This window comes from Labrus mixtus, chromosome 4, assembly GCF_963584025.1.
Source record: "Labrus mixtus chromosome 4, fLabMix1.1, whole genome shotgun sequence".
Lineage (NCBI taxonomy): Eukaryota > Metazoa > Chordata > Actinopteri > Labriformes > Labridae > Labrus > Labrus mixtus.
The window spans coordinates 22,830,472-22,846,645 of record NC_083615.1 but is presented as its reverse complement, the minus strand read 5'-3'; the positions used below and the strand labels follow the sequence as shown (position 1 = coordinate 22,846,645).

Genomic DNA, 16,174 nt, shown 5'->3' with positions numbered 1-16,174 from the left:
ACAGCTGCTGGTTTGACATTTTTTATTGTATTCAAAAGCTGCTTGTGTGAATGGATTTAGAGGTTGCCCAGTAAGACTTCAGTTTGCTTTCCCAATTCAGTGAATTTCAGCCAACGACTTTTACTGGCAACCGAATGTCAACTGATCCTTTTGGTGATTTTTGCAGACAAGACTAGCTTTGTTTCACAAGTTAATTTTAGGCATTCAAGCTGAGACATTTTAAACAGTTCCCCATGTGGTTGAATAAGGTTTGGGCTTTGCTACTTCGATCAGTTCATGAAGCATATTAATCAGCGAGTGAGTTAAAGTGACTGACAGCTCAGTTGCAGCTCTGAAAGCCCTGCGGAATGATAACATGGTAAATTCTTCTTCTATTCTTTACACCGCAGGTCACACCTACACATTCGCACTACACTCGCACACTGACGGCAGAGGCTGCCATGTAAAGTGTCCATCAGTATCATCTAATTCCATTCATAAACAATCACACACCACTGACGTCACAAACGTAGCAGTGGTAGCAATTGAGGGTTCAGTGTCTTGCCATAGTACACAACATCAGCATGTGACTGCAGGAGCTGGGGATCAAACCTCTTAACCTTTCTGTTAAGAGACAAGCGACTCTACCACTGAGCCACAGCTGCTGCAGAAAGACACAGTAGTTCCTGAAACACTCAAGTGTTTTTCCAGGTTTAAATCAACAAGTCCATTTGCAGAAGAGAAAAGTTGTGCATGTCAGAGTTAGAAGAGGTTAAAGTCTTATTAATGAGCATGAAGGAATCCTGACCTTTTAAAAAAAAGACGAGACTGTTCATAAACCAATTGGCAGCTCACCTCGCCCCCCCTACCTGACGGCATTTGCCCGTTGGTTTGGAGAGGAGGAAACCTCTGGATAATTTTGCTCCTTGATATAACCTTGATAATGAAGAGGGAACAAGAATCTGATCGTGTAGCCCCTCCTGACATCAGTTGGAGAGGCATTGATTATTTCCCTTAAAACCGCCTGACTCCATGTTTTTAGCAGGCCTCTTTGTTATGAAGAGGAGGAGACCTCCTGTTCATTTTGTAAAGTTCACTGCCAGACATGCTGCTGTTCCAACAATTGTTCTGTGAACAATTACAGAGGGAAAAAAATGATGTGGATGAGAAAATCATTTTTAAGACTACTTAGATTTTCTTTCCACTGATGTTTTGGAAATACAGGCTAACTCTATTACACTTACAGTCAAAAATCAAAAAGGGAAGATGATAAGTACAAATACCCTGAAAGTTTACCTTTTACTTTAACTGCCAGGAAAACAAATCCAAAAAAATGAAAGCAGGGGTTCCACATTTTCCATGAAGGACACTTTATCTGGACACATAACTGATCATAGAGACATACTGATGGTGATGAGGAGAAAACTGGCTACATGCTTTCTTAACAAGGCTTGCCATCCATTTATTTGACCACTAACTCTTTGAATTATACAGGCACGTTCTTCAACTTCATTTCCGTTTTCTCCTGACAAAGGTCTTCAAACAGACCCAAGCACAAGCAAGTTGGTTCAGTTACCGTATCACTTGACCTTTATCACGTAACGTGTGGTTACAGCCTTTTAATGATCACATGATCTCTGGGACGTTGATCAATGCAGAGGACTGTGTGGGCAGTCTAGTGTGATGTTTATCTGTGCCACAGTTTGTTTGCTTTAGGTGAGTTCAACTGGTGTGTTTGCTCCAAACACTAAGGAAAACCTCCTCATGAGCACATTCACGGTCCCTGCAGAAAAGGCAGGGTTGAGTCCACTGTCTCCCCGTCTTCATCACACTCTGCTGCGTTTGGAGTGATTCTCAGCTGAAGCAGCAGAGGCCCGCTTGTTGCGATGGTGGGGGAAGGTTGGCATCAGCTCGGGTTCACAGGCTGTACAGAGAAACACAGAGACAAGATGAATAACTGACCATTTATCCATCAGAGGGTCATGAGTACAAGCTGAAAATCTCTTCACTCACGTAGAGGCTTCTCTTTGAAGTATGAACTCTCCAGACAGTCTTTGGCATTAGCTCTGAATCAGGAAGACAAACAACAGTCATTTATATGAAAGCTTTTAAATCATTTGAAGGGTGATTCCTATTACTATTACTTTGCTTTAAGGCTGGCAGGACAGAGAACAGGAAAATGTGGGGTGAGGAGAGAGAGTGGGGTAGACATTCATCAAAGGACCAAAGTCTGGAGTCGGGGCGCCTACTCTAACAACTTCGTTCAACTGGCGCCCTACGATTTGTATTGTGTGTGTGACAACACTACAAAATCGTCACTAAGGAATTGCACCTTTTTGCTGAGGTAAGACGCTTTTTCTTATTACATCATCTTGACTGTGCATCACCGGAGAATATTATTGTGCATCTCAAACTATGATCAGTAAGTGGATGATCCTGACACTCATTGTAAGTGTCAGTGTCAAAGCTTGTAGACTTTTTGAGATATTCTGATCTCCCTGTACTGAAAAATGTGTCACATCGACTGAGCCACCAAAAGAGCAAAGAGGACTCTGGAATTACAGTACGGATTGCAATGGTTTGTTAAAGGAAAACGTCCCACTGTATGCAAATGGCTACTGTGGAAGAGCAGCTGCAGTCTGTACTGAGGTTATGCGAGAAGTATTTGATTTTTAATAAAGCAAGTCTTTTCCTTTCAGACATTTCTAGTTGTCATAGTAGGAAAATCCAAAGTGTTCCTAAAAACATTGACCAACAACTATTCTAGTGTCTCAGTAAGCCATGACAGTGTGAAAACCATTATGAAGATACAAATGATAGATGGGATTCAAACATCTTACATTTCATTTTTCACAAGTTTGATTTTCCTTCTGTAAAATAAAACATCTTCTGTCACAGTCATGTGTACAAACTCACATCACTTTTGTCCAAAAGAGGCAGACCCACAAATGATCCAGCCATTATCCCACTACCCCTATAATGTGTCTGTATGTGTGTACCTGCGCTGTGGATGGTACATGAAAAGCAGGTTGAGCAGTCTGTGTCCTGCATCAGATAACCAGGTGAATTTGTTCTTCAGGTTGTTGTACGGCTGCTTCCTCAGACTGTACTGACCAATGAGAGGCAGCTGCGAGAAACCCTGACACACACACAAAAACACACACAGATCAGTTTGCATGATCTGATGATATTCTTTCACATCATCAGACATCACAAGATAAACAAAGTTTAGTTAACACTGTGGACTTGAGTCTGACCGGCCAGATGTTTTCGTTGGGCGTTCCCAGCAGCTGAACGATCAGGTCCACCTGCTGGATCTCAGAGGTTCCAGGCAGAAGAGGTTTGTGAGCCAGCAGCTCTGCCAATATGCAGCCGACAGCCCTGCAATGAAAAAACAACAAGACAAGTTTTGTTTTGTTCTGAAAACCATCATTCTTATGCATCTCTTATTGTTGTAGCAAAATCCCAGAATATGACACCAGATAATTGTACTTATATATGTCCAATTCAGATAATAAAATAATTAAACAAACACAAGGAATCTCAAACATAGGACTGAATTTCTTTCAGTGTAATAACGGCATTAAGTTGATTTGCATGCTGGGATAGTTTGTGTGTTCTCACCACATGTCCAGAGCTGTAGTCTGCGTTTTGGTCCCTAGGAGGAGCTCTGGAGCTCTGTACCTGCAGACAGATGGAGGAGAAGGGGCACATGAGGGGATTGGAGTTGCCACTGACTCTGCACCAGCACCATAAAAGCAAAATAATGATCTGCAGGGTTCAACACACTCACCCTGACACTCACCACAGTGTGACCACTCGAGGCGTCATGGGCTGCTGGGGGATGCCGTACATTCTGGCCAATCCAAAGTCAGCTGCACACAGAAGAAACAAGAACATGATCGGTTTACATTTTTTAAATTTTGAATATATTTTTATATTTGGACTGCAACATTTTCCCATTAAGTATTTGATACAAATGAAGAGATGCATCACAGCCAATAAAAGGCCAGTTATAACTGAATAAATACCATCATACCAAGTTTCAAGAATCACATTTACAGTGATCTGGAGAATTTTACACTTAAAGCATCGAATAAAGTAAGTAGGAATATTTGTGTGCGTGTGATGCAGCAACTGTTTATTTTGTTTACTAGGCATTGCTAATCCAGGAAAGTGACACTAAGCCCATTAGAAACACATTAGAAGCGGATGTAGAGGACTAAAGTCACTGCGTCATTTCCCCACAGTGCCCTCCAATGAGTGTAGGGGGCGGGGCTTATTATGCGTCATTAGAAGGGAAGGTTATATTTGTTTGGATGTTATATTCAAAGATAAATAAAACTTTAAGAGGAGCTGATGGAGGATCAAAGACACACATGAATTGCTTTTGTTAACGTCTGCGACATAAATCAATTATTAGTTTTTTTAACTTGTAGAAAATGGTCCAATGGTTTTGGTTGCCCATTGTTGGAATGGATGGTGTTGTGTGTTGTGAGTTTATTTTTTTTCACTAGGGGCTCTACAAACAAACTTACATTTAAATGAAATGAACCTCCTTTAGTTGTAGGGAAAAGCAGATAGAAGTACAAGGTCAGTGGAGATAAACAGTCTCAGGCCGTATTTGTCAGAGAGCCAGTGAAGTCAAATGTCAGTGCTGCAGAATTTGGGATGCGTGTCAGTGCAGGTGTAAGGTGATCACAGTGAGGTGGTTATAGTAACAGGGATGACTCACCGATCTTAACGCAGCCTTTGTCTGTCATCAGCAGATTAGACACCTTCAGGTCCCTGATAAGAAGATAGAAGAGGATAATGAACAATCTGAAGCCCCTCCCCCTTCGCTCGTCATTCATTTGCAGAGCTAATGTCCAAACTGCTGTCAGCTACAGCTCTGACTGTCTCTAAACATATCTGCCTCAGCACATCTTTATTTCCTGGCAGATTTGATTAAGCTAAGTCAAGTTGAAGGGGGGGGGGGAGATATTGTGAACAGCTTCACAATCAACAAGTACGCATGCACTGTCTAGTTGTAGTTTCTGGAAAATTCTCTGGGATCAATTGATTGTTGGTAACACAACACAAGACTCTTGTGTCATCCTTCATGTGGTTCATGTTTTGGGACTAGTTTGTCAGAGTTTTTCTGCAAGCGCTCTCTCTGGCTATTATTTACATTTTCTACGTCACGTTCCTCTTGAGTGTAGGTTAGTGGCGGCTCAGCTCACAGCCTTTGAAGACAAACTGATTTTCAAAATAAAAGTGTATTATTCAGTGTTTTTAATTGTTTTAAAGACAGGGAATATACCAATATATCATCTCAAGGTTAACAACAATAAATAGTGAAGGAATATCAACGAAATAACAAGTTGAGCATATACTAAAAGAAACTAGTGGCAGCTCGGCTCACAGCTCCTCTTAACATCCCGCGTCCTCAGAATTTGAATGGATCTAAAAACACCCAGTCTATTTGTTTTGTTTTGATGAACATTGAAAGGTAATTTTGAAATTTGGGCTTTAAAATGAACAGCGTGAAGTTCAGTAGCTCCTGCGTCTCTCTGTAGAAAAGTGAAGAGATTCAACAGACAGAATTCTGATCAACTCTGTTACTTCCTCATAAACTTCCTCAAACTTTTAGGGGCTTCCTAGATTAAATGTTGTGTTATATAACATGAACACCAAAAAGGTGCATATTTTTTCCGTTAGATCTTTTCCATATTGATTGCTTATATTTCTCACTGAAGGGAAGGCTTCATTTCAAGTGGAGAAGATACAGTATATTTTCCTCTAGTAAACAGAGTAGGGATCACCTTTTCTTACCTAAACCAATAGATTCCTGCGTCATTAACTGTTAATCTGCTGTTTAACTACCGTAAGCCTTTTTCCAGCTGAGTAAGACCAGACCTCTCTCTGAACTCTAAAATCATCTCATTAGCTTCATTAATTGCTTTGGTAACTCAGCGTTAGATTCAACAGCAGCTCCGAAAACCCGATCAGCCCACTGAGCTCATCAAACTTCCTAGCGTAATAATATGGTGGAAGCAAGAATAAGAAGAGGAAGAAAGAGAAGAGTACTGAGGAGCTCAATAAGGTGTTTACCTATTCTCCTTCATGCACTGCTGTAGTTCTGAGTTTACGGCCATCCATCACTCAAACATGAAATATCTGCTGTCTATGACAAGCTAACAGGTAACAGACGTGCTCCTCTCAGCAAAACTAAAGCTGACTAAAAGCAAGATTTAAAGCTCTGACTGCCGGACATTGTATTGGATTTAATCTTTAAGCCGATTAATTCCACATGGCTCTGTGCCGGTCACTGTGACACTTTAAAGTTTTGCATGAGCCAAATGTAATCTCATATCCACCCTGATGTGAATCCCTCCTGGAACAAATGAAGAAGAGTTTAGCCTTCTAAACATGTCCAAGCCTGGAAAGCCTGATGGGAGATTTTTTCTGAACTTTATCCATCATTTGCTACTTCTATTTAAAACACAGCCAAGTGGCTGCTCTTTTGGCTGCACTGGAGAAGATGGCAGATGCTGCACACTCTCATTCGCTTCGTCCAGATGTTCAGTTTTACTAATGTCACAGAAGCGCCTGATAATTTCACACATGTCCAATACAGAGAGGTTGTACAATTTGAACAAGCTCTCACAACTGGATACAGTCTGATTGGTTAAGGTGAGGATGGGTGACTGGGTAGAGCAAGAATAAGGCAGAGTCTTTCATGATGGTGGATGTTTCTGCGTTAGAAATGTTTAAGAATGTTCCTGGAATGCAATTGCAAACACAGAAATCATAACACAGGCAACTGAGGGAGCAGTAAATAGTAGAAATCAGAGCAATCATAGTTGTGTATTTGTTGTGCTCTATACAAACTCCCTGTGTGATTGTTTACAATAAATGAAAATAGTATTTTAAAATGTTTACATTATTGTGTAAAAGGCCAATACAGACATAAAAACATTACAATGTTGCAGTTGAGCCTCAGCAAGAACTGCCACCATTAGAAAGACTTTGATGCAATTAAAACATTTAGACAACTCGTTCAACTCACAAGTCCAAAACACTGAAATGTACTTTAAAGTAAATACACTAAATGTTAACGAAACCCTGGCAGACTTTTGAAAAGGATCCATGTTAACAAGCAACAAATGGCGACTCGTGCCACATTCAAACTGGTATGTTTTTTCTAGTCTTTATGTGTCCATGTCAATATGACAGTGAGCTGACAAGATACTGTGGTTAACTAACTAACAAACTGAGTTACTGAGTTTACCATGTTCCTGTGCTGTCACTATTATCATTCTAAATAAACAGACAAGACACACATGTATGTGAGTGACTGGACCTCACCTGTGTATGATAAAGTTGTGATGGAGATACTCCAAACCTCGGAGCAACTGAAGGACAATACACTTCACCTTTGAAGAGGGTAAAGAAAAAGGAGACATTATGTTACTGACCACACAGGAGTCTGTTTAGCTCACCAATAGAGCATGTATCTTTCAGGTCTGAGTAGGAAATTATGTATCAAAATGTTGCACTTATTTCATTCACCGAGACGAGACACACTGTCACTATGGAAACCAACATGTTAAAAAGGTTTGTATTCCTTCTAAGATGTAATATTTTTACAGATTAATGGAGACAAAGAAAATGTGAAAAGGAGATTTCAAGAATTAACGAGATGTGTTTCTCCTTATTTCAGATTTACTAACCCTGTAATTGGACAGCTTGTGTGTGGTCCAGCATGAAAATGTTTTAAACAAGAGTGCGTTCACAGCTGCTGGTCTGGTATGTGTGGCTGATCAATCAGGTCAAAACAGAGTTTGCTTTAGTTTGAATAAACATTACAGGACTGTATTTGGAACACCTGGAGCAGAGTGATACACAGTTAAAAGTCCAGGCCATGTTGAGCTCTATATCAGCACTTGTGAAATGCCTCTTGTCTGATTTAAATGACATGGAGGGAAAGTAAAGTATTCATGAGTTGTGTGGAGTACTAGTACAAACAAATGGAGACAGAAGTCTATTTGATTTTGTTAGAAATTGAAAACATATACACATGTTGGAAACATTAGATTGAAGATCTTCACTCAGTCCTACCTGAGCCTCAGAGAACGGCGTCTGCATGTTTTCCAGCAGACTGGCCAAGTCCTGTTCACAGTAACTCATCACCAGGAACAGACTGAACATGAAACACACAGAACAATAGATGATTAAGTGTCAAGGAGGAAATCTGGTGGATTTTAAACCTTGGATACCGTATAATGCATTTTGGGGTCAAATGACTAATAGGTTCGAAAAGTTCAAATAAGATGATTCTTTATCGAACCAAAAACAGCCGTTACATTTCTCTCCTCAAAGCATCCAGAATCCACTAGAACACAAGTGATTAGACCTTGGAGAACAAAGGAGTAGCATAAATAACTACCATTTTAGCATGTTGTTGGACCAGCAACTCCTCTGTTTTGTGAGGTAAAAATCAATGTTTGGTGATTTAAAGGTTGTTTATGGTTCTAAAAAAGCCTTAAAAGTTTATCTCTTCACAACTAGGTTGATCCAGAAGAGTCACTAAAAACTTACAAGTTATATCATGTAATGTTATATTATATAATAGTGTTATTTAATGCGGTCACAATAAACACCTAGATGGACACGTTAATGAGAAACATAGTCATTAAATGGGTCCTGAAGTGAATCTTCACATTACTCAAAGTCTGTTGCATGCTTGTGAGTTCACTTATGTATAGCTACCATTTCACATTTTTGGAGTTGTGTGTCTGTGCATGTGTGTGTCTGTGTGTGTCCGTGTGTGTGTGTTCTACCTCTGCAGTTGGCTTCCAACAACCACTTCTTTCAGCTCCACTATGTTGGGATGTCTGAGTCTGAGCAGCAGGTTGATCTCTCTGAGGCTGCTGATGGGGATCCCTGGAAGAGAGAGGAATATTTAACGACCATTTTAAAAGATGGTAAGTGAAATGACTTGGATCACTGATGCTCCCTACATTCCCCAAATTCTATGCATACATAAAAAACACAAAACCAGGAAAAATGTAACTATACAAAACACACACAACCACAACTCAGTGTTAGAGCAGTGCTCTTACCATCCTTCTCTTTGTCCATGCGGACCTTTTTCAAAGCTACAATCTCGTCCGATTTGGTGTCTCGAGCTCGGTCTATAAAAGGGAAAGAAAGGTTTTCCACTTAATATAGTCACAGTGAACTTAATATGTCTGATTTAATTATGAAAATGTTCTATAGTCTCCATCGTAAATTACTTACAGACAATTCCATAAGTTCCTTCTCCGATGCGGTTGAATTTCTCAAACTCTCTGACGCTCCTGCAGCTTCCAAACTGAAAAAAAAACAAAACAGGTCAAATGTATGAAAAGACAAAAAGGTTGTGACACTATCGGCAACTTGATCCATCAGTGCTAGGAATTAAGCTTAAATAACACTTGTGTCACATACTGGGAAAGTCTTTATTTATTCTTTATTGCGAACAATTAAAAATAGATGAAAATGAATAAACAAATGGGGAAAAAAAAATAAATAAAAAGCCAATTTCAATATAATACACATTTGACTCGTTCAAAAAGGGATATGAAGACACCTAGGCTTGTCAAGTCCTACCCCCATTCTTCACCATTAACAAATGCAAAATCCAATAAAATAAAATAATAACAAAAAAACAAACAAAAAAAACAGAACAAAACAAAAACAAACACAAAAAAAGAACAAAATGAACAGTCTCAACTGAGGCTGAATGAAAAGTTGAACAAGGAATCTATAAATTGATCGTCAACAAAACAATTTCCTTGAATCAGAAGAATTGTCTTGGGGGGGGGGGGGGGGGGGGGGGTTGCCATCAGCAACATGGAAAAAAATCTATCCAAAATAAACTGTGACTGCTCATTAAAGTAGTTTCTTAAGTGGTCATAAAGGTATGCTGAAGGTAAGGAGGACACAGTGTGGATTCACACACTAGGTGAAGGGGATAGTGGTCATACAGGTATGCTGAAGGTAAGGAGGACACTAGGTGAAGGAGATAGTTGGATATTCGTGCTGGCTTATGTGTTGGAAGAAGCCTGTAATGAGATTGACAGCTAATGGAGACAATGACAGACTAACTTCACCTCGACACACTAACTCATTACTTTTAAACGATGTCACCTCATGAGCTCAGGTAACCAGAGCAACGGGAGGTCGTTGCCGGTCATGTCTGGTCATGTTTTTACAGACGCTTCATTGAGCCTCTGCATGCTAATCTGATAGCATTTACACGTTTGTGTTAGGGTTAATTTAACAGAGACAGCCGAGTTATCATAGTTACATGTTACAATTAAATGTTGGCTTTGTCAAATATATGCCGAATCTGTTAATACAGGTAGATTTGTGAAAAGTTAAAACTTGATATAAGCGATGTAACGAGTTGTGTGTGAACAGTCTCCACACACATCTTACCCTATCACTTTGAGGCACTGTAAACGTTTTATTATTCTTCATGGACTTCAGCCTTATTGGGTCCGGCTCTTCATCTCCAATGGAGTCCATCCTTTCTCTTATTTTAATCTAAGAAAGGAAATAATTGTCGTCCGACGCAGCTTTATCCCGAAACACAGCAGCTTCGTTCGATGGGGGCCGCCATGTTGTTTTGTTTCCGGTCCGGCCCATCAGGGTGACGACGAGGTCTCTCCCACAGAGTTTATAGAGGCAGGGTCTGCAGCTGGGTGGTGTAAGTGACGTACATCATGAGTCCTTGAAGGAATACTGTAGAAAAAAAGAGAAGACTTAAAGACAGAAAGAAAGAATCAAACAAACAAACAAACAAACAAACAAAGAGAGAGAGAAATACATATAGGCCTATGTATGTGCTACATGCATGAATGAAAGTGTTTAAATATTTCAACTTTCTTACTGACGTGGTGTAGCCTTCTTCCACAGTGTCCTTTTCCATAGTTGTGCTGATTATACACAGTTACACCTTCCTATCACAAACAACCATCCCAACTATCTCAACCCACTCAGAAACTGTATCAAGGCCATTCAAAGACCTTTAATCTATTAAACAACAATGAATACTGACATTTTAGTCTTCGGGCAACAAAGTGCAGGTTTTAAAGGACCTATAGGTGATTTGTCACATTATGTAGTGCCAGCAGCTAGAAGTTTAAGAATGATTTTTGACAGCAACCTGTCTTTGGTCCAGTCAGGCTTTTACCAGCTCTGGAGTATCACAAAAATGAAGTAATTTTTGCGTTGTGTATGATCTGGAGAAGGGCATTCATGCTTTTATCTTCTGGGTTAGACTACTGCAACTCTTTGTCTTCTATCAAAATGCTGCAGCAAGAATTTTAACTAGCACTTAACAAAGAGATCATATCACTCCTATGTGAGCACACCTGCACTGGCTACCTGTAAGTTTCAGAATAGATTATAAGATTCTACTGATTGCTTTTAAGACACAGAAGGGTCCGGCCCCCAGCATATGTCACTGACATTAAAACTTTTTCCAGCCTATAAGGTCCTCTCTCTGGCATGGCCCTTTAAGTCGTTCCACAGTCCAGGCTCAGGGCGAAAGGTGACTGTGTGTTCTGTTAGAGCACCTTAACTGTGGAACAGTCTGCCAGAGGAAATTAGGCCAGAACAATCAGCTGCATCTTCTAAGGGCGCAGTCACACTGGCAATGTTGTCCCGTACCGTGCTTTGTTGTTTGTAAATCTCTTCCTAAAACATACTTTTATAGACAGGCTTTTATGTAGACCATCCTCTAGTATTTTTTATCCTGATGTTATGTTCTGTTTTAGACAACATCTATTTTTTATCTCTGACTGCTAATGTGGTTAGCTGTTAGCTATTTTTTATGTAAAGCACTTTGTAAACATAGTCTTAAAAAGGCTATGGTCCTCCAAGCGGGCGGCCCAGCTTTGAATCCAGCCTGTGGCTCCTTTTCCCACATGTCATTCCCTACTCTCTCTCTCTCTCCCTGATTTCCAGCTCTATCCACTGTCCTATATCTCCATTAAAAGCACAACAAGCCCAAAAATAAATCTTAAAAAACCTCTACAACAGTCAGTACAGCATCTCTGGGATCTTTCACTTTGTTTATCACTTCACCACAGCCAGTTGTTCTTAATATTGTTCAGAATCACACAACAGTGTGTTACTTTTAACTTTTCATGATGTTAATCTAATAATTGTTGCACGTGATAATTCAAATATAATATAGTTGCACAGTTTGCTTTATTCTCTGATCGTACCTGATTCCCACTTTAGCTCCTTTGGCAGGTCATGTTTGCTTACTTTCCAGTTACCAGTTTATTCCCCACTATGAAAGGCATGCACAGAGGCCTCCGCTCTTTGAGTGCGTCAGCTATCGTCATCGTGGACGGTGAGGCAAAGAGGTCGTCTTGTGATGGAGCTGTGATGAGGATGGTAGGTGGAGGTCGGGAGATGTAAGTTGGCTCTGGCTCTGGCTCGGGGCTGGGCGGTGGTGATGGAGGACTCTCTGTAACTATGAGGGAGAAAATGACACTTCAAATTGAGCATGAAGATAGACGAGGCCTAACAAAAGTACAAGTTAAATATAGTTGGGCAGCCAAAAGAGCTCAACACTGCAGTTTGAGTAAAAGCTTGCAGACAAAACTGAGGAAAATTAAGAAAACATGTTTTATCCTTTGAAAATAACTTTGAGAAAACATGCTAATACAGACAACACAATATAAGCAACATACCACAACCACAATCACATGCCATGACACAACCAAATACCAAACCACAGTCCAATAACTCAAGTCAACCAAGAAGAAAAATAATAATAACAACTCATTTCAATCACACAACCTAAAAGCACTAAATAAGCGATACCCAGACACAACCAAATGACTCTACAAAGCTTTAGACTGTGAGGTAACAAAATATAACACAACCAAATACTGTAACATGACTAAAGACCACATACAAAAACCCAACTAAAGACAGTTATCGTAACCTTATATCATACAAATAAATGTTACACACAACCAAATACAACACAACAATAGGACTCAACTCGTTTCAATGGAGAGAAAAAAAGCATCCAAAATGACCAAATACTAAAACAGAACAAAATAACAGAATTTCTTTCTCATAATGAAATACAACAAAATACCTACTACTGTAAAATAACACACAAAACCATGAACATAGCCAAGAATCAGAAAACAAGAATATTACTCAACACAGCCAAATAGCACAACACAAAAAAAAAACAATACAACCAGCACAATGAGTAATCAAAAATAAAGACACCATCACAAAAACCCAATTCAACATAGAACCAAATTACTCAACACAACAAATCACATCAGAGCAAAGTAACTCATTACGTCGTTGTGTTATTTGAGTTGTATTTTTAGTTTGTGTTGCAGGTCGCGGTGGACTGTGTGGTATTTGGCTGTTGGGTAATTTAATGGATTGTAAATCATTTTTTGTGTTATCTGTAATGTTCTCTTAATGTTATGTAATTTTGCCCCCCATTTAAATCTCTGTCCAATAAACAAAGCCCCCCCCCCCCCCCCCCCATGAATATAAGAGTAATCTACTAGACTAGCATTGGCCTGTGCCTGACCCATATGTCCTTTAAGTTACCTGCTGACTTAGGTGTTTCAGCTGTGTGTGTGTGTGTGTGTGTGTGTGTGTGTGTGTGTGTGTGTGTGTGTGTATCTGGTCAAAGCATTTCTGTATGAAGAGCAACAGCACATTTCAAATTGGATTGTGCTAATTTCTTAAGAGCGTTAGGTTTGTGTCTACATCTCAAAAGGAGGGACAACAGTATACATTAACAATGATGATAAGGTTTCTTAATACATGCACCTACTATTAAAATGCACCAGACATTTTTTGACCAATTGACACAAGTCATATGTATACACTGTGAAGGTAGAAATCCACATTTAGAGGGCTTGATGTGTAGATAATAATGATATGCTTTGTTTAGCTTTAACTGTACATTTATAAATACTTCATTAATTACATTAAAAAAGGATCAATGTACCTTCCCATCTACCGTCCATGTCTCAGATGTGCTGTAACTAAACTAAACGTTAGCACAAACACAATAACAAATATTGAAATTGAATGATCTGAATCCATCTTTAAAGCAGCGATCCTTAGATCTAATCTGTATAAATCAAAGGCTTACCATGTAGTTGATAATGACTCTGTATATTTATCTCTTCTGTTCTCAAAGTCAATATGAAGTCATTATGTCATGTATTTCATTCCTACCTATAATTTCCTTTTGGCTTGCTCCAGACCCCATCAGGCTCCACTCAGCTGTTGTTCAGTCCTTACATGTCCACACACATGTCACTTACATTCTGGTCAGTGTATGTTGACCAATGTTCAGAGAGTGCATTTAAAAAACCAGTCCTTTGTCTGAGGCAACAGCTTGTGCCAGTCTCCCTCTCCCCGTCTCTGCCACGCCCCCTCCCTGAGTCGTCACTCGATCTGTCTAGGAGACAGGCACTAATCCAGAGCAGTAGTAAGAAGTTCTGGATTTAAAGAGTACATAAGGACAAATTAGTGTAAACTCTTTTTTTGTCATTTAAAAAAATTACAAAACGGTCACACGATTACTCCTGAACTGTAATAAAAAATATTTATAATATACCAGGTGATTTAGTGACAGGTGATCCAAATCATATTAAATTTGACAGTATTGACAGTTAAAAATATTCATTATGTGATTTTTTATTTTCAATAATTTGCTAATATGAATGGTATATTTTGCCATTTATACGGCAAATGTTTAACTTTGTGTTTTAAAGGTTTTGTTCAGATCATTTTTACATCATTAAGACCCCACATTTTTCAATATTACAACCCTGGTGTTTCCAAGGCAACACAATTTGATTTCATGCTTTAAGTGCTCAATGGCATCCAATGTCTAAACAATCATAACACACTCATGAACTATGACATTTTTTTTGCCTTTTTATTCCCGCCTTCACTTTCCTCTTGTCCCACAAATGCTGGTTTGTTGTAGCTGATACTGTGTTCACGTAGAGTCATTTGCCCAGCGCCGCAGATACTCTAACGCATCCTGTACCTCATCTTCCTCTGTCTTTGCTTCGGGGGAAAGAAAAACAAACATAGTGGGTAATTTGTATTTGCATGAAGTCCACTCCCCCTTCAGAGTCAGCGCCAACTGGCTTCGTACAAACATGACCATGAATCTAGGATACGAGTCCTCTGCTTTATAACTTGATTGAATTGACATGGAGCCTCGGTTCATACCTGGATTGGAGGGTGATGCAGTGGACAGCTGTCTTTGACAAGAGACTCTCTCCTCCCTACTCTCTGCCTCAACAAGACTCTCAGCCAGATTATTTTCCAACCTCTCAAGCTCTGCCAGCAGCTCGCCCTGATGGGAAGCACACACACACACACACACACACACACACACACACACACACACACACACACACACACACACACACACACACACACACACACACACATTGCTGTTATCACCATAAACTTGACTAAAATCACCACATACAAAACTCTTGCTTAGTCAAAATATCCTCCAGAGCAAGCCGCTTGCATGACAAGGTTAATACAGCAGAAATCAATCAATCTCATGCTTACTGCTGGGGATCACACACATATAGAAAAATACAAAAAGGCATAATCAGTGCTAAACAAAGGCCCTGTTTATATTATCTACATGCAACCTAGATGACCTGTACACAGCTGGACAGAATGCACAAGATTCATTCAGGATGCACTGTAATATGATCTTGGATCACATTCGGGAACAGGGCCTCACTGAACCAGGACAACACTGACAGTGATAGATCACTTGCCTGTCATTCTTGCCTGTTTATTTATTTGTTTATTTGACATGGACATACAGTAACATTGGTGCTGTAACATTTAACCATGCACAAGTTCCAGATGCACTGCTCTTAGTGTTTTTAGCAAAATGCTAATTTGCAACACCTGTCCACGGGAGGCTTTTAAAAATAATACAGATGAAGAAAAAGGAGAAGAAAATGAAAACAGTTCAGTTATAAACACAGTGCAGTTATGAACGCAACAAAGATAAAATACAGTTACAAAGAGAAGGCAGCAAAAATATACGACGGACATTTGTGATCTCATGTACGTTTAGGTGTGGGAACAATGTTGTTTCTCCTTCAGCCAT

General features: G+C 39.6%; 2 protein-coding genes across 2 annotated transcripts in view; both read right to left on the bottom strand.

Annotated features, from left to right (window-relative positions):
* Nucleotides 1-16,174, bottom strand: part of si:dkey-238o13.4 (uncharacterized protein LOC560780 homolog) — a 171,544-nt gene that overhangs the window by 49,496 nt on the left and 105,874 nt on the right. The window lies entirely within an intron of this gene.
* On the bottom strand, nt 8-14,388 carry cdk10 (cyclin dependent kinase 10). Its single transcript, XM_061036438.1, has 15 exons — nt 14,251-14,388; nt 12,286-12,496; nt 10,447-10,752; nt 9,265-9,337; nt 9,087-9,158; nt 8,805-8,907; nt 8,083-8,164; nt 7,330-7,397; nt 4,715-4,767; nt 3,785-3,854; nt 3,604-3,663; nt 3,237-3,360; nt 2,979-3,118; nt 1,993-2,045; nt 8-1,903 (listed from the first exon to the last, which is right to left on the bottom strand). The coding sequence occupies exons 3-15, from the start codon at nt 10,534-10,536 to the stop codon at nt 1,806-1,808; spliced, it is 1,086 nt and encodes a 361-aa protein (XP_060892421.1). The 5' UTR covers nt 10,537-10,752; nt 12,286-12,496; nt 14,251-14,388; the 3' UTR covers nt 8-1,805.